A 19,324-nucleotide genomic window follows, 5' to 3' on the forward strand; every position below is an offset into this window, starting at 1 on the left:
CTGTGATGAAATATCTGTTAAAACAGCTACAAGAAGACCTGAGCTTAAAAATACACATTTTCCAAGACTTCAAAGACATTTGGCTAATTTGCATAGATGCAAAAACCAAGAACTAGACAAAAGGTGAAGTGTGTCACAGCGGTGGTGACGATGGACATTATTATGTGCAGTTAATTGAAGCAGCTGTCACAAACAGTTCCAAAATAAACAGCATAAAAGAGGCAGGTTTTGATGTAATGCCTGCAAATGAATGCAGCATTTACTTTATTCTCAAATACATTATTAAAATCTAAAAATAAGAAAATCTTCATGGTTGTTGTTGCCCAGTCTTTTCATCTGCCAAAACACTTAAATACAAAGAGATACAGTTTGAGAGAGATATGTCTCTCATCATGATCATTAATACTAAAACAAAACTTGATTTGATGAAAAAACAGAAAATAACCCAGTGACAGTAATAGTTCCTTAAATATCTTCTGAACACAGAGAAATAGAAGTGACAAAACAGACCATGTGACCCAATCAATCACACACACACACACACACACACACAGAATTTGGATCCAAATTAACATTATCAACATACATATGCCAGGAAGATGAGCTGTCATTATACAAAGGAGTATTTTTATTTAAGAGTTTTTTCACATTTCATTATTTTAGGGTCTAAAATACATTGGATTTCTATCCTACTGATCTGAGCCTCACTGCAAGAGAACAATGAAAGTTCTTTAATTGTACATAATTATTCACAGTTGGCATCTGGTTAAAAAAAAAACAGCTACAGGTGCAGTTCCACCTCCTTAACTGACCAACACAGTGTGAATTCAGTCTTTCTCACTGTGTTGTTCAACAACACTGCGTTCTGTTCACAAACACATCATCGTGTGTTGGAATTCAACTCATGCTGCTGCATCAGACTGAAGGCTTATATTCACATAATAAAAGACACATCAGGGAAACACAATTTGTGACAATCTGTTTGGTTATGAACCCTTCCTTTGTGAGCTGTGCTCCTCTGCTTGGGTTGTAGAAGGATACACTGATTATGAGTTGAAATAAAAAAGCATCAGGTACTGGCAGCTCAAATAATTATGTTACAGTACACCTGCTCTCCAGAGCCTTTTGGAAATGATGGTAAACACCATCTTTACCAAATGAGAAACCAGAAATAGAATTGTTGGGCCAAATGGGAATCTGGACATAATGTCCCTTTTGGAGTATATACACTTATTAGCATGAATCGTAGCACAGGGCCTGCTCAGCTCTCCTCACTAGGAAACAGTTTCTATTCATGCCATAGCAGTAGCTGAGCAGTAGAAAAATGCTACTAATAACAGATGTTATCAGGTCATAACACTGTCCTGCTGTCCTTCAGAACAGGCAGGGTATTAATATGCACTAAATTGCTTAGGTTTTTGTAGAATGCAAAGTGAAGTTCACTTCAGGTTAAGGTGATCTCCTGGTTGGCTGAGTCCTCCTTGGGTTAAAGTCAGACTAGGCTTGGCCTGGAGGTTTCCATGGTGTGTCAGTACAAGGGCTTGGTAAAGGCTTGATGGCATTTTCAACTGAGATTAGCTCAGATACAGAGGTTTGTCTCTCTGAAGACCTCTGGAAGCAGAGAGGAGACAGAAAATAAATGCAATAAGCCACACTCAGCAATACAGAGATGCTCACTGTGTCTGCCATATGTCCCATTATTTCCATATATGGGGCAGATTGTTTTTGATATGAGGGTAATACTTCTTGCAACTGAGTGATGCAGCTTGAAGAGTACATTGAAGAGTTTGGAAAACCCATAACCTGAGAAACCCTTGACTAAATTTAATGATACATTTTCATGACAGTGCACACAAGCGGGGGTGTGACCAGAAGAGGGGTCTGGGTTCAAACCCTCCTTAACACTGTCACAAAGGCAAAAGCCTAGTAATAGAGCTTGCTTTGTTTATTAATGGTAGTATTCTGGGCTCCAGCAGCTGTTCTACCTAAACAACCAAATAATTCAGGGGCAGAACTAACTAGGAAACACCAGAGTGAAAAGCAGAGTTTTGCTGCCCTCTCTGGTTGAAAGTGTCAAGCACATCACTGTAACAGCAAGGTGAGAAGTTGAACCACTGGAGGTCAGCAAAAATAAGATATCCAGGGGGTGTTAACTTACAGTATTCTATGAAAACCTGTAATGGTCAAAGACTAAAACCTACCCATTGCCATGGTAATCAATGCTCCAGTCCAGAGAGGGGTGGTGGTTTGGTGTGTGTCGACCCAGCTGGTGGTAGTCCACAGGTGCTGACATCACTGCTCCACTGTTAAGCATAGCCCCTCCCACTGGCTGGTACTCAGACTGGAGGGAGGAAGGGTAGCCCTGGAATTTAAAGAGTGGCACATAAATTGGATGGAGGAGAAAAATCTGGGTACGTAAACAACATACCAGGGCATTGGTGAACATTTGTGTAACTTTGTGAAACCAATGATTCAACTTAGAAATCACTGAAAAAAGATGCTCCTTATAACTAACTCCAAGACTTTCTTCAATAGCAGTGTGATTCAGTGAGAGTGATCTGCACATCATCGGGTACATACAAACCATAACTGTTAATAATTTGTCATACTTTTATTGATGCAAATTTGTCAAACTGTAAACACAAAGTGTGAGACTTCCAAAATGAGAAAGTAGGAAGTAAGAAAGAAGAACGGGTAAAATCCTTTACATCCATCACAGTGTTACTGCAAGTTTAAAAGTGAGATGTCTTGTGCAGTAATGGTGGCTTGTTTACTTTCTCCTTCAACCTGGATCGGTCTATAGACAGCTGAGGGGTTTTGCAAACCAACCTCTTGCGCTTCTTTAGGAAAATGGCTTCTGATGAAGAGCGATATGAATGAAGTCATGAATGCAATTCAAGTGGAAAGGAAACAGATCAGTTGCAGGTTCATCAGCAGTGATTACAGAGTTCTGAGTGTCTGCTGATGTTATCATCTGCCAGGAGAGAGGAAAAGAGCTGGGGAAAAGTGAAGATGAAAAGGAAAGAGGAGAGGAGGAAGCAGGGGAGGAAGAGGAAAAGAAGAGGGAAACCGTAGTGAGCATGTCTCGAGCCATACGTTGCTTGACAGAGGAGAGAGAAAGGGAAAAGGGAAAAATGAGCAAGTGCAGTGACAAAAAGGGCAAGTGTGTGTGTGTGTGTGTGTGTGTGTGTGTGTGTGTGGGGGGGGGGGGGGGGCAGAGAGGGCAGTTTGTCTGAGTGTTGAGTGAAAAATGAGAAAGAGGAGGACAGCAGGTGGTTGGGCTCTCCCCCTCCCCCGTCCTCTACCTCACCTATTCATCCATTGTTGAGCAAATTCTTCTCCTTCACTCCTTCACAAAGACCCCATCTGCCTCTTTTGTCTCTCTCTCTCTCTCTCTCTCTCTCTCTCTCACTTTCTCCCTTCCCCCGTCATTTCCCACTCTTTGCTCAGAAAAAAAAAGTTTGGAGCTCTGTCACCATGTCCTCTCATTTTTTGATTTGGTCTGCTCTCTCTCCCTTTTTTCTTTGACTAAGAATATGCAAAACGGAGGACAGAAAGGGGATTATGGGAGTGTGGGATTTAACAGTGCACTATAGAAAGAGGGATAAAATGGGAAGTGAGATGCAGTGGAAATCCATCCCCTATTTCTTTACTATTTGGAGGAGACACTACTGTCTCATGCTGGACTTAATACAAGTTCACATTTAAAATCCTTTCACAACCACTTTCCTCCTCTTCCTCTTGTCTTGATCAACATAAAAAGACACAGAGGCAGAGGTGCTGACTGACTGACTATTACATAAAGAGTAAGTAGAGGGGAAACAGACAGAAACAGTAAACAGTCTGTAACCTAAATTTAACCAAATATTTCTATAAATAAAAATGAATTTTGTTTTGGTTGTTGTTTGAATTTTTGATTGTTCTTTATTCAACATCTAAAATAGTTCCAGTTGTCTGTCTGTTACCACACATCTATTTTAGATCAACTAACAACAAGAGCAAATGTCAAGATGACTGCATAATTATGATTAATACAGTATTTAGGATAGGCTTCATTTGTTACCTACCACATCCATTTTATTCAGCTTCATTCAGTACAGCTTTATTCTCCTAACACCCATCCTATTTGCCCTGTGTGTGTGGGTGTTTTGTCTCCACTGCTGAGATATCCATCCGTCTCCATCCATCTCTGTGCAGCTTCTAAATCAGTAAGTTACCTTGAGGAATTGAGCAGACTGAGGGTGTATATGTAAACACAAGTGAAGTTAGAGATTCATTGTGTAACTGACCTGTGTGATGCCAGGGGAGTGTGTCATTCCCAGTGAATGTACACTGAGTTGCTGGTGCTGATGGTGTGAATTGTGCAATCCTCCCAAGTGTGCCTGGCTGTGGAGGGGGGGGCTGATCTGAAGAGGAGGGGTGGACGCTGCTGCCACATTGCTCAGGGTCAGAGCTCTTTGGTGGGGGATAGCAGGCCGTGGCACGGTCTCTCGGGAGGACAGAGCCTGGAGCTGGGGGTGGATCTGGGTGTGGGGAGGGGGCAGATGGGGGCCGAGGCTAGGGTTTGAGGTATGGGAAGGATGTTGCGGGTGAGGGTACGGCCTGTACATGCCTAGATGCTGAGGGGGTGGGCGAGGGTGAGAGTGGCTGGGGGAGTGCTGACCTGGGTGACCAGGGTAGACAGAAGGTTTGGGTGTAAACACTGAGGCAGAGGAGGAAGAAGAAGGCGAGGAGGAGGAAAGGGGCGGCTTCATTTCCGGTGGGTCACTGTAAGTCTGGACAGTGAGAAAAAGTACAACAGAAAATCATTTTGCAGGTTTGTAGAATGACCTGTTTACACGTTTAAGGCATCAGCGTAATACTAATAACTTGAATTATCAGAGTGATGACTTGGTTTAAGGTCAGATCAATGGCCGAACCCGATTCCCCCATCACTTAGCCCTACCCCTCTGTGTGCACATTCATGTGTAGAAGTAGGGGTGTCTTGATTCCCTATAGGATGGAGGGGTAGGTCGAAGTGGTCGGGCTACACAGTTCTTCAAATGAAGGGTACATGAAACAGAGTTTTGAACAGGGGAAACACATCTCAACGGGGGGGCGCTTTTCACAAGACCCGTCAGGAAGCCAGGACAATGCAGAAACAGAAAACACTGAAAAATAAGCTACGTTTTCAACAACGCAACACCTCAAAACCTACCTGACATTTTTGAGCCAGAATATGAAAGTGGACAGCACAATGAACCACAAAGGATTTAATTAATATGAACTGCTCCTCCATAGATAGGTAAACAATGGTATATGTACCAATGAAAAGAGATCTATAACACTCTAAAGAGAAACAAAGCATTAACAGGCATGCCATGTGTGTGGTTTGATAAACGTACTATTAAGTCCCATTGAGTAGTGGAAACTTCAAGGTTGGTAAATCCAACCAGTGACTGCCGCGTTACAGGCAACCACATTCCCAAATTAGTCAAATTAATTCCAACAGGTAGCGTAGCACTGACAATAACATCATGGATCGTTAACTCTCTCCTTAACCAGCAACACATCACATGCATCAGACACACTGGCCTCAAACAGTCAAGACAAACAGGTACAGTGCTCCATGGGAATCCAGCATTGATGAGCTGATCATTAACTGCTGCGGGGGCTTCACTGGCCAGCTGCTTGTAGGTTAGACTCAGTCAGGTAAAACAGCAAGTCCCTGTACATGGACATGCAGTAACCTCAGGCTCTGTATTTTTCTCCACATCCTCTGGTCACAGTGCAGCAGCAGGAGGTAAAATATACAAACAAAACTGTTTGCAGTTAAAATATCCCACTTTTACAATGGCACCAGTGGATGTCAGGCAAGCTCACATGAATGCACAACTGCCTGGAGATTATGGCCATTCAAGGAAATCCTTAAACTATCACTTAATACTTTATTTTGTTAGCAAAAGTCTCACAAGCGAGAGTTTGCGGGACGTGTATTAACCGAGTTGTTTCTGCATGGAAGTACTAGAACATATGCACACCTCATTTTTTGAACATTGGGTCACGTTGAAATTGATAATTCACCGTTGTAACATTCTAGATAAGTCAGAAAACAAGAAAAAGCATGATGATGCATAGAACTCTTGAAGGGTTATCCCATTTCGAGGTGGAAGATTTCAGCCAATGTTTCTTGTAACTCTGAGTCTCCAGGAAAATAATATGTCAATGTAAAGTACATTGAAATGATGGAAACATAATTGTGTGTGTGTGTTGTACCTGTGAGACCAGGCTGGCTCTGTAGGCAGCCAGTTGTTTCAGATAATCCTTCTTAGCAGTCTCTGTCTTCTTCTTGTACACCTGAAACACAAACATTTTACTTCTCTACAAAACTAATGAACTATCAACCTTTATTACAACAGTATTTGAAAATGAACTTCTGCATGGGGCTCATAGAGTTTCCCTCAGCTGACTCATTTACCAAGGAACACACAACACTAATAATGAATTCCCAAGGCCCCTAATAGCATTCTTCTTTGAAACAGATCTTTGTTAAACTAACCTGACTCACCAAATTCACCAAACACTGATTTGACTGGTAGACTCAGTTCTATTGTTAGATCTGATCTTCCCCTTCTTCCGCTTGTTGTCCCTCCCTGATACAGTATTACCGGTACTCAGGCTGCAACATTTGCTAAAGAGCATCAAACTGTACCTTTAGTATATTACTGCTATATTTATATTTTCCTAAGAGAATGTGATCAGCAACAGTGGTGGGCTAGCAGAAAGGCATATCACACACAAGCTGGATTAAAGAAGTAGGGCCTGCCTGTTTCTGTTCTTCTCCCAGGCCGTCCCACATGGAGGCCACAATCTTTGACACCTCACCAAAGGTGGCATTGGGATTCTGTGCCTTGATGTTGGCCTGGGTGTCTCTGAAGAACAACGCATAGGCAGACACAGGTTTCACTGGCTCATTGGGGTCCTTTCGCTTCTTCTTCTTTGGCGTTTTGGGTTTCTTAGACATTTCCACTGTTGCTGGCCGCTTCTCTGCTCCACTGCCATGCTAAGAGGAGAAGAAGGAGGTTAAGTCGGACACACAGCACTAGGAGTGTGGATGGATGGATATCTAGATGGGCAGTGGGGTGGAGTTGAAATTTTGTAGCAAAAATGTATAAAAACCAACATAGTGGTATAAAACTAAAATGTCTGGTAGTTTCATTCCTGTTTGATGTGAACCACAGAGATGAACTACAGGGGAACTCCCCACTAGTCATCAGTACCGATGACTGTTCTCAGATGAGTAGTTAAAAATAAGCTGTGCCGTGCACTAAGTGGTCTGTACATGAGACCACAGTAAAAGCAGCAGGTCTGCAGTGGGTGCTATTCTGCTCAGACACATTCAGACAGCACTTGCAACTAATACATAATTATTGAAGTTAGAGGGTCATATATTTTAAAAATATCCTGAGGTCTGAAGTGACAGGTAGGACAGCTGATGTAAACATTTGGTAACACTTTATTTTATGGGTCTGTAAAACGAATTAAAAAATTTCTTAACAATTTCACAGAATGTTTTCTCAAATGCTCAATGTAATTTGGTACAATTTACAGATAAAAGATACAAATTCAACTGGTACACTCAATACCAATTCATTAACTACAATCAAATGTCAAGCTTGTCCTTTAGTCAGTGCTCCACAAACAGAAATGTGAAATGTGTCTATAAACAAAAAAATAAAGTTGACAATAATAAATGATAAGAAATTATAATAATATTTTTCTTATATTTCTCTAGAAATTAACAGCTGTTTTTTGTCCTATAGTTAAAACTAAATTACATAGCTCTTAACAAGAAACCTTCAAGAAATGTTTAGGAAATAATAGATATGCTTTTCTGTAACCTTAATAGTTTTTTGTTTGTATGCTCCTGAAAACCTTTTCTTCAAATATTCACTTAAATAGCCTGAAAACTCCAGCTTATCTGTTCTATCAGGACTGCATGGGTTTGGTTTAATCAGATTTGACTGAGTGTCGACTGCCTACAGAAGCAGCAAACCAACAACTGCCATGAGATTTTGAATGAACAGTTTCAAAATTCTGAGTGATGCACAGAGAGAAACGATAATACAGAAATCACATGAAATAATCGGATCTATTGCGTAAACAGTTGTGTAATCCTAAAATCTGTTGTGTTACCCTAAAAATGATGTGTTCCTACATGAACACATCACTTTTAGGAACAAGTTGATGAGTTACAATACAATATAGTTTCTGGGCTTTTAAATCAGCCTCAACTTTATCAACTTTCAAATCTAAATGTATCTTTTTAATTAATACATTTCAGGAAACTTTCCATTATTTTTGTCTATTTGCATTTTATAACCTTTACATTTATTTTATTTGCCTCTTCATCCTGTTCTTAAATGTTGCTTTTGTGCAAACCCCTGCCCTGTGCAAAGCCCTTTAAATTATCAGTTGAAAGGGCAAATGTACTAATCATTTCTAAAGACTAGTGGGTAGAATAACAGGACTACATACATAAGTGAAGTGAGCAGAGCTAACACTATGAGTGCATGCTGTGTGTAGCAGCTATTGTTTAGACATGTAGGAATGTGTTGTAAAGGTCAAAGCATTTTTGTTTCCTGTTTCCTATCCTTCCTAAAGCTAGTTTTATCTGTGTTACAGTGTGGTGTTAGGTATTTTTAGTCAGATAGAAATTAGATAGATACTTTATGTATTTGAAATGTTTAGTGGAGATAGGATGTCTAGTTAGACTGTTAAATGCTTAGTCATGCTTATGAGTTTCTACAGGGTACATCTGGTCAAGGATAACTAGAGAGAAGAGTTGATGACTGTCAGCAGACAGGGTGTTTAATATTATTATTATGACGTGTAGAACTGTAGCCTTAGCCATAATATGTTCTTATGTTTAAGTCACGACATGTTACTAGAGGTCGTGAGAATGTTTTTAGTTACACACCACTTAATCAACAGCCACACACACATTGATTTGCTTCATGTTTTGACTACTGCTATGACCAGCTGCAAAGCTGGTAACAGAGACGTCTCGGTTGACGTTTCTGTGTAGTATGGGGCTAGCCCAACCGAGGGGATATAATGTATAGGCCTGGTGGGTTCAGGGTCTTTCATCTTACATCTGCCTGTGAGCAGTTTGGAGGTGGAAGATACCTGAGCGTGTAATGTTAATTTTACCTGTGATCCTTTGAATAAATCAGCACTGTTTTGTAGTTACTTGGACTGTCTCGTCTCTCAGAGTTAGCAATGGTAAGAAGAACCAAAGTCTAACAGTGGCCTATCTACAGCTCATTGTGCTCTACATAATCAAGAAGAGTAATAAAGTTGGTAAATATGATTCAGCAGTACCATAATGGTTTCAAGTGAGTAGTCATTTTGGTGCAGACTACTTGTTTCAGTGTGAGACACCTAACAATGCGTGAGCTTATTTCCATCTAGTTGATATGCAGGGAGAATGGATATATTATGATGCATAACATTACCACAACAACTCTTCACTGTCTACACACAGTCATGCACGCATGCACACAAAACATACAGCAAAAGAAATGGCTGTTACAGCTAAGCGAGTTATGACTCAGTGACTCATAGCGACAGGAGATACAGTATGTGTGTGTGTTTTTTACCCTGAGTCCATCATCGTTCTCCTCCTCGTGTGCTGAACTGGAAGGAGACGGTGTGGCAGATTTACTTCCAGGAGATGAAGGAGAATTATGGTTAACAGAGTTCCCACTTAGCCCCAGCTGGGATTGGTTGATGGTGGACAACTGACTTTGTTGGCTCAAGCCTGACTGGCCCCGAGGCCCAAGGGCCGCTTCAATTGGCTGCTGGCTGCTGGTAAACCGAGAATCAGAGTTCACCATCTGCTGCATCTGTACAAAGACAACAAGCCATAATGACAGTTAATGAATTTGATGACTTGATGGGTGTTCAACCATTAGCTACAGAATATTCCCGTTTGACATTAGGATTTACATCAGTACATAACAATTCAACTGTGGGATGAGGTAGTGGGAGGCTTACAATTTTAGACAAAACTGGTAATATCCTATAAGCTGTTCTCCAAAAAAGACATGAAATGAAACAGAACTTTCCCTGTGGTGCCTCTTCTTAGTCAACTTTAAAGCTACAACATATTCATTTTGCAGCAGGAAAGTTAAATATGGTACTACCCCTCAGCTAGTCAGATTCTGAGGTGGACACTTGTCATTCATTTGGATGAGTTGTGTCCCACTGATCCAGTGTCTGGCCTGGATGAGGTAAATGACAACCATGAAACCACCAAACTGTACCAAGAGTCTGACCCATTTTTAGCTTCAATTTTCTTTTGTGTTTTTTCTACTGTTGTTACCGCCAGTGCCAAACTGACACTGCCTCAGTGTCAGTTTCACCAAGTTTAAAATGACTCAGAAAATTGTATTTAACCCCCTATGTGTACAATATTTACCTAAATCATTTATGTGGGTACTGTACAATACCTGCAGACCAATGAAAAGCTCAGATTGCCTCTGCAGTTTTCTGTATGCTGTTCTCTACCATTGGTTTAACAATGGTAGGCAGCACACAGTGCTTTGCTGTGAGGTGTCCCTATACACAGCGTTTATATTTGATTCAGGTTAATCCCTTTAGTATTGTAGAATCATGTCACATCATGTTCATGGCGTACTGCATAATATGCATGTATTGTTCTGTGTTATAATTATGAAATTAATTGCACTGCAAAAAGTAAAACCTACTAAATCAAACTTGCTTTTATTAAAGGTGTAATTTAAAAAAAAAAATACAACATTCAGTAATGTACAGGGAAACTCTACTACATATTTTGGCATCAGGATATGATATGTGCCTTTCAGGTCTTTTGTGCCCTGTTAGTCAAAATATTCTAAAACATGAAAAGTCGCTCGACAGCTGCTCTGTCTGTCTAATCTGCACTAATCAATACTTTTATATTAATAATTGCTGTTATGGTTCAGTCTCTGGTGCTCTCATCATCCTCCTTCCAATGGCTGTTTTAAGCTCTGATAAACCCCCAGGACGATACCTGTCCAGCACTAAACAGCAGGCAGACGAAGTGAGTTCAAGAGCCTCTGAAGAGGTGATGGAGTACAAAACAGAGCTGAATAAGAGATCCTGACACATGACTCCAATGAATGAATCCTGAGTCTGATTCATGTCCTAGATTCCATATTGGACTGAACAGACGGTGTGGTGAAACAGTATCCGAGCTGCATAACATGTTCATGTAACAGGCCTAGCTGGGGTCTGAAACAGCATGCAGCAGTCCAGGATTCACTAATAAATTCCCCTAGGGGTTATCTGAATTGAATGAAAGTTGATAGTAACCATGGCAACAGGTAATACAGTTCAGAAGGAAAACAGGATCAGAAGTTGCTTAAAATATCGATTTCCACTCATGTAATTAAATCCGATTTTAAACTCCATTTGCTACACTGCAGAGAAGCTGTGGCATAACTTTGTCTACAGGAGTTGTTATGATGTCCACAGGTGCAGGCTGAATAGATATAAGAATGGGCTTTTTCCTTTGTGCATTTAGGTCCTCGATAATTTGTCAGAACTTTGTCAATTTACTGCAGGATATAGAGAAATACAGTGTCAGCATGCCCGGTTAAATCTGTATACAGTCAGTTCAAGTGAGGGGCATCCTACACATTTTCATTAATGTTAATAGTTTAAAGACAGTAGCTTCAGTGCCATTAGGCAAGAAGCATCAAAGCATTTATTCTGTGACTTTTGAACAAGTGTACCAATGTTATTTTGTGGTATTTTGGTATGTGATCCTTCTTTTTCATGAGCCCTGTCCATTAATCACCAATGATTAGTGTAGTTGATTCTTAACTGCATTGCCAAAATGCAAGCAGTCAGGTTTGGTATTCTGTCCATTTCTTGGAAAAACAGTTATTATTATTAATACTTCACACTCAGCATGGGACCTTTGACACCTCTCATCACAAATGGAACTCAGATGATAGTATGTATTTACAGTTTCCTCTTAGTAAGCATAGAATGGTAAAGGATGTGGTCTGCTGTGCCCTGTTGAGAACACATTACCTGAACTCGATTACCGGCAGCAAGCTCCGTCTACTGCTGTGGTATCTCAATGGAACACAGAGCGAAATTTCTCTAACATGGGAAGAGGTTTCAGATTGACGCATGTGCTGGTAGAATGCTGAAAAATACAACCTGTGGTTTGGCATTGGTTGTGTTGGGACTAAACAGTCAAAAATATTCTTGTAATAATTCTCCAGAAAGCCTTTAGTGGCTCACCTCTATTACATGAAACAGTTTAAAAATGAGCTGTCTGAAGACCTGAGGACCAAGCTGAGTTACTGACAATGAATGAAAAACATCTCAGTGTTATACAGAAAAACGTTTAGTACAGTTAACGAAAAAAATATTTATATAGTTATATAAATATGTTACATTAACATGACTTTATATTATAGGATTATTGCCTGGATGAAGAAGACAGAGAGAAACTTTGAATATTAAAAAACAAAGCTAACTTCACAAAAATTACAAATATAAAAGAAAAAATGTTTATTTAACAAATTAAAACTAAGGAAAATACAGAGGAGCAAATGTAAGAAACAGAAAGGAGGTATTTCTGGCCTTATTTTCACCAGTTTATGTGGTATAGTAACATCTCATCAGTAGGCTGAAAAACACAGAAAACAATCATCTGGACTTGGTTTTTAGATAAAAGACGTTTCACCTCTCATCTAAGAGGCTTCATCAGTTCTTAATCAGAACTTCATCAGCTTACTATGACCTGGACGACTGAGAATTTGCACTGACATCACATCAGTAGCAGTGCCTGTTACAGTAATAAGAGGTCACAGGGTCACATAACACCATGTAGGGTCTAACATCATCACAAATCAAACACACTTTCAGAACTAGACACGTTAGCAATGGAAAAGAAATACAATGAATTTTCCTTCTGGGGTCAGAGGAAAAATTCTAATGATGGTATAAGATTAAAACAGAGGGGGGGCCCCTCATAGCTGAGTAATGACTGACTCATGTCACAAGAGGGGAAGAGTCGTGATGTGAGCTTAGTCATCACATCTTCACACTGGTGTGGCTAGTGATGGGATTTCAATATGAAAAGTACAGCAACAAAATTCAGAATCTGTTATTTTGAGCACACAGAGGACAAAACCTGCAATTTCTTTTAAATTTTGTTTGTCATTTTACCATGATTACACAAGAACATACACCAACTCAATTATGACTCAAAAACCCCATGCAAGTTTTGCCAAGTTGACTATTATTATAAATTAAATTGATACAATACTGCAGCTGAGTAGTTTTAAAATGAAAAATCACACTGCGTGTGAGATGTTGCAGGTACGCTCCTCTGTCTCCCTTGTTTCCTGTCCTCCTCTCCACAACCCACTTACAGAAAATAAAGGCAAACGTGACCAAAAAACTGCTTTAAAAAAGGAACATTTGTAATATCGATGTTCTTCATAACACTGACACAACTGCTCTCTAAATTGACTATTTCCATTAAAGTCCTGCTCACTGATCTACAATATTGCCAACATGGCCTAATTAGAGATATTACAGGGATTGTAAACTTGATATAAAGGGCATAACAAAATCATGGTAAATATCAAATTACAAGCAGTGTTTCCTGTGGATCAATAGGTTTGGGGGGCGTCTGGCTGAACACTTATCCCCTCTCTCCTCAGCTGTCCCTCCCTGAGTTTTATCTTCCATCCCTAATCCATGTTCTCTCTATGGAGGTGAACAAACACTTAGTAATAATATGGACTAAGATATGCTGGTTATTTTTCAGCCATAGTTATAATCTATGTTTTTTAGCAGCTGCTAAATTAAGTCACCAGTACTTCACTCAACAATATAACCATAGCCTTGTTGTTTTACAGCAGGGGTGGCCAGTCCTCGAGGGCCGCTGCCACTGCTGATTATCCATATCAGGTGTGTTCAGTATATTAGAAACTGGATGATACCATCTTAGATAAAGGTGGAGTGAGGAAAGATGAAGTCAGTTGGTATCTTCCAGCTCCTGATTGACTGAACACACCTGATCCAGGTAATCAGCACTGGATAGGGCAGAGATAGTGGGAAAATAAGCAGAGCAGTGGCCCTCAAGGCCCGGGATTGGCCACGCCTGGTTTACAGGGTTCCTGTGAGTCACCGAGGTGCTTGATTAAATGACTGATTTGATCGATTTTTTTCTACCGTGGAAGCAAAGACTTCAGCGTAACACTTACATAATATATTGGTGTCCCTGGATTTTCTCTTCATGATTTTTGTGTTTCTGTAGGATGGTACGCTGTCCATCCATACTGCTCATGCTAATACTCAGTTTGTCTGTTTGTTTAAAACCAGCTGTGGTTGCTGCAGTTTGAAAATTAACTCAGCACAACATGTTCAGATTAGAAAATTACTTGTGAAATGATTAAATATTGAATCGTGATTATATTACCTAGTAGCTGAAAAAAATAAACACTTGCAAAAATTACAGGTTATAAGTTTGAACCCTGTCAGAACAAATCACTAATAGAAACAAAAAAAAAGAACTTTCCTAAACTAATAACTTTAGACAGTCAACCTTTAATCAGAGGGCAGCCACAAAATAAATCCAGATCTCAATATTTCAATATTAACTGCAACTGAGTAGTTGCCTTCTCTAGGAATAAAGGAATAATGCACACACACCACACACACAGTGATTTGAATCTTTATAGCCCCCATCCACCACGTTAAGGTTGAGCCAGGCATAGTTGCTAGGCAACCATAATTCATAGACTGGCAGTAAATGTATGTTAGCATGAGAATATAAAAGTGAGCAGGAGAGAGAAAGTAGGACTGAGACAGACAATGATGGCAAATAAGACTTTTCCTTCAGCTCTTTAAAGCCATGATATGCAGTGCTACACAGTTAACAGATGCATTAGCACAATTAAGGTTACAAATATCTGATTTTAATTAAAAGTCATTAAAACATGATCTTTAATAGTCATTCTAATTCACCAACAGTCAGGGCTGAGAGCTACCGTGAGGCTTCAAACTGACACTTGATATTACAGAGATTTAATATGGGGATGAGAGACAAAGACTGACAGATGAGTTAGAGTTAGAGGCGAGAGTTTCATTCTTAATAAAATGGGAGCTTATTACAGACAGTGACACATACTGACACTTCTGTCACCCCACTGCATACCCAGTTTCTATCACAGTAAATGCAAACCTCAAGTCTGGCTTTCATTTATTTGCTGTTTGACACAATCAGTCACATCTGAATGTCACAGCTAAGAGCAAGATTTCAATTTACTGTGAAATGAAAACTTACTGTAAAATATGAAGATATGGTCACAATGACCAGCTGCCCTGCTTGGCTTTCAAATAACACTGCCCCAGGCATTATTCTATTTCATATAGTTAAAATACCAGTCAAAAGCCTGGACAAACTTTCCCATTCACTTCAGTGGGAAGGTGGCTGTCAGTTCAAATCTTCAGACCTGCTGACATAAGTAAATCACAGTATGTTTGAGCAAGACACAAAAGGATGGTCCACCCTAGAATAAATCTGCTGGCTATAAAGTGTGCAGTTTCCTCAGTGCCGGGGAGGAGCAGTTGTTAAGTTACTGGTAAAGTGTTTTCTACACGCATCTGACGCTGCAGATAGAATTCCATTATATCAAATGAGTCAATCCACACTGAATCTGAGAGACGAGCGTTTCCCTAGAACCCTCGTGTTTTTATGCTTCATGTCTGTTTTTTCTCTCTGCTGTGTTTAAATGAGGCATAATCTCCACAGTCAGATGTTTAAACCACACAAATCCTGGACAGGTTGCCAGTCTATCACAGGGCTGACATGTAGGCAAACAACCATACACACATTCTCTGTCCTAAGGGGCCACTTAGAGTCACCGGTCAACCTAAGCTGCATGTCTTTGGACTGTGGGAGGAAGCCAGAGTACACGGAGAGAACCCATTCAGGCACAGGGAGAACATGCAAACCCCATGCAGAAAGGCCCTGGGTCGGCCAGGGGTTAAACCCAGAACCTTCTTGCTGTGAGGTGGCAGCGCTAACCACCGTGCTGCTGTCCTGCCATTTTGGTGGTTGTCCCATGCTAAATACATAAAACATGACAACTATATGCAGATAAACTGGAATGACACTATCCAACCATGCCGGACACTCTCTTAAATATAAAGCAACCCATTCACCATGCTAAAAAAATTGCATTGACTGTCTATAACAGTATATCTGTGTAAGTGTATTTTGTTTCATTCATTTTACTTTTGTCTTGCTAAAGATTCAGAATGAGGATAAACCAGCCTCAAAGGAAAGAAATACAGCATCACAGTGATGTCAATGGTATTTGTGATACCGTTAGGTATATACTATAGCCTATTAGGTTGTATTGTTTAGTTATATCCTAATTACTTTAATCCAGTCTTCTTATTCTATTTTATTCCATTTTTAGTCTCCTTTATTCTATTTTAGTTTCTTAAATGGTATGGCACTCAATGCTAGGTGAGACAGAAACGCTATTTCGATTTTCTGTATGTCCTGCACATATAGTGAATTGACAATAAAAATCTTTGAACCTTGAAACCTTGATGCTATGACATTTGTGATGTTGCTACTATTGTTAGGTTACATTAGAGTATTCTGACAATCCTGCCAAAGACCACTTTGTGTCCACATACCAGTTGTGCTGGGCTGTGCCCTGGGTCAAACTGTTCCTGGGTTCAGGCATTTCATTCCTTGACATTTCTTGCTACCGCTACCTCCAAGACCCCTACAACTGTCAAAGGCTCCCAGTAAATTAATAATAAGGCAATCATGAATAACTCTATCTCACACCATTTTTACATAATTTCTCCTCAAACGCCTGTAAGTACAGGCACAGCACATACGATTGCTGCCAAAAAAAAAAAACAGTCTGACACTGAAAGGATGTTTACACCTTCATCTGCTGAAATTGAAAATGTTTTCTGAGTTCACCTTAAATCTCAGTTTAAGATTTGTGACATCACAACTAGTCTGGAAGCCAGTCGTGGCTGAATATGCGACATGTAGAAAACCTCAAGGCTCCAGGTTACAGAGTGAATGGATTTTTAATGAAGCAGGAGACAGCATTTGAACTTTTGAAACAAAACATGTTTGCATTTCATTGTCTTGATGGAAGAGTAAATGCGAATTAAGATTTTTTAGAATACGTTTCTTATGGAAAAAGCACATCAACCACAAATTATTATTGTCTAATGTCATGTGAATGAATCCATATTCCAGACTTTACTGCAGTCTCATTTCCATTTACATGTCATCACATACTAAAGCAACATTGCCTTTAATATATGTGTTTTATTTCTGACTACTCACCACAGATAGTGTGCTGGTCATTGGGCCACCACCTGGGCTGAATGTGCCACCATCTTGGTTCAACATAGCAGCTCCATCTTGGCTACCAGGCATGCCAGGCAGATCCATGCCCTGCATCTGATAGGGGTGGTGTGGAGCAGAGTTAGGAGGGCGGTCCAGAGTGTGGTACGGTCCAGAGGACTCATGGGGGAGGTGGGGGGGTAGCATGTGGTCTGGCAGGGTGGGGGGAGTGATGGGTGGGATGTTGAAGTCCTCATCACCCAAACCACCCACTGAGTAAGACTAACAAGAGACAAAGACGCAATTAAAAACCACACTTTTTAGATCCCAAAGGTGTGTTTTAAGCTTGTTCACCACATCACTGTTCTTCTTACTGGCTCTTCACTGATACTGTAAGGGACAAAGTCAAGTCAGGGACAGGTGAAATATTATGATATGCAATGCACAAAGCTTTGGTGGTTGGATAGTGCTGCCTTTAGTGACGTGATTACTTGGGAGAAAAAAATGACAAAGAATTACACAGGGGACAGTAAGAGACTGAGGTGTCATGAAACATTATTGTCAGAGCTAGATGGAGAAACTGCCCATCATGGTTAAAATTCAGTCTGAACAACAGCTCTGAGTTGCATCATGTATTCTTCTTCCTCAGCCTGAGCTCCTATCACAGACCAATTATCACTAATGATATTCCCAACCTTAAAAGCAAGCCCTGTTAACAAACACTCATTCAGCAGCAGAACAGCACAGTAATTTATATGTACAAGTCCTCTTTGCCTGGGAAAATACACACAAGGCAGACCTTTGTGTGTAAAAATACATCAGTGTTAATGTGACATGCCAAAAGAAAACCTGTAGCTGTCCTGTACAAGATAATGAATTATTCTGGAAGTAAAGACAAATAAAAGGGAAAGCAGAAGAGAGAACTGGAGTGAGAGAATCACACAAGTGACGAGTGAGAGGCAAGAGGGGGAAAGAGAGAGACAGGCAGTGTTAGAGAAGCCCTCTCATACTAATCTGACCGAGGAGATCTTTTGTAGAGACTGGACAGCCTTTCTGCTTGGCTAGCCACATCAGTCTCTCCCTCTCACACTCTCTTGCTCTTCATCTCTCGCCGTCCCTCTTCCACCCCTATTCTGCTCTCTCACTCTTCTAATCTCATCCTTGACGTCTATATCATTGCTCTCACGCTTTCATCCCTGTCTTACTCTTTTCTGCTCTGTGTCAAAACAGCATGCAGTGTTAGGGCAGCGACACACCAAGCTGAAAGAACTAACAGCGACGAAGGCTGACTGCTGCGTCGCCTCACGTCGGCTTTGTCTGCACTTGTTTGGTTGAAAAAGTGGCACTTGAACACAGCGCACAGACTACAGCCAATGGCCAACTAGCACATACAGTGTGACAGACATAACTCCCCCTAACAGCAGGTGGCGATATCTGTAGTCATCATTCAGAAAGAGAACGAAGAATAGCTGGACAGTGGAAATATAAGCTATAAACAAAGCACCTCTCGTTCAGCACAGCTGCTGTTTATAGCTGCTTCTAATCGAGAATATGTCTGATAAGAAGTTGCAAATGACGCTGCCGTTCTCTGCCCTTGGTCTTTTGGTTGTGGAAGAAAAAGGGGTTGTGGAGGTGAAAAACAAGGGGAAACTGCACTAAATGGATGAAATCACAGATATTACAGCAGCAGGTTGAAGGGGCATTCCCCAAGCCATTCTCTTCTCAGGCATTAATTCGCTAAGCTTAACAGCCAGTCACCAACGAGGCCCAACCAGCCGACAGCTGATGGCCGACCATTGGCTTGGTGTGTCACGGCCTTAACTTGAGTTGTGGGACTTGTGAGCTGAGTGAGGAGTTAGGATCCAAGTTATATGATGTACTCTGTATGCTGCAAACTAATTTTCAACAGATCACTATTTA

At 40.6% G+C, this 19,324-nt stretch overlaps 1 protein-coding gene across 1 annotated transcript; it reads right to left on the reverse strand.

Moving 5' to 3' along the window:
* Positions 1 to 262: 262 nt before the first annotated feature.
* tox (thymocyte selection-associated high mobility group box) lies at positions 263 to 18,509 on the reverse strand. Its single transcript, XM_020625076.1, has 9 exons — positions 18,493 to 18,509; positions 17,779 to 17,794; positions 17,405 to 17,686; positions 9,642 to 9,887; positions 6,806 to 7,042; positions 6,256 to 6,336; positions 4,290 to 4,775; positions 2,202 to 2,362; positions 263 to 1,611 (listed from the first exon to the last, which is right to left on the reverse strand). The coding sequence occupies exons 1-9, from the start codon at positions 18,507 to 18,509 to the stop codon at positions 1,575 to 1,577; spliced, it is 1,563 nt and encodes a 520-aa protein (XP_020480732.1). The 3' UTR covers positions 263 to 1,574.
* Between the last annotated feature and the right edge of the window lie 815 nt (positions 18,510 to 19,324).

The sequence above is a fragment of the Monopterus albus genome, unplaced genomic scaffold, assembly GCF_001952655.1.
Source record: "Monopterus albus unplaced genomic scaffold, M_albus_1.0 scaffold345.1, whole genome shotgun sequence".
Classification (NCBI taxonomy): Eukaryota; Metazoa; Chordata; class Actinopteri; order Synbranchiformes; family Synbranchidae; genus Monopterus; species Monopterus albus.

Coding starts and splice junctions, on each gene's coding strand:
- tox (XM_020625076.1), bottom strand. Junction 9,888..17,404: donor TGACCAGCACACTATCTGTG/GTGAGTAGTCAG, acceptor GTCTTTGTACAG/ATGCAGCAGATGGTGAACTC. Junction 6,337..6,805: donor TGGGAGAAGAACAGAAACAG/GCAGGCCCTACT, acceptor TTTGTGTTTCAG/GTGTACAAGAAGAAGACAGA.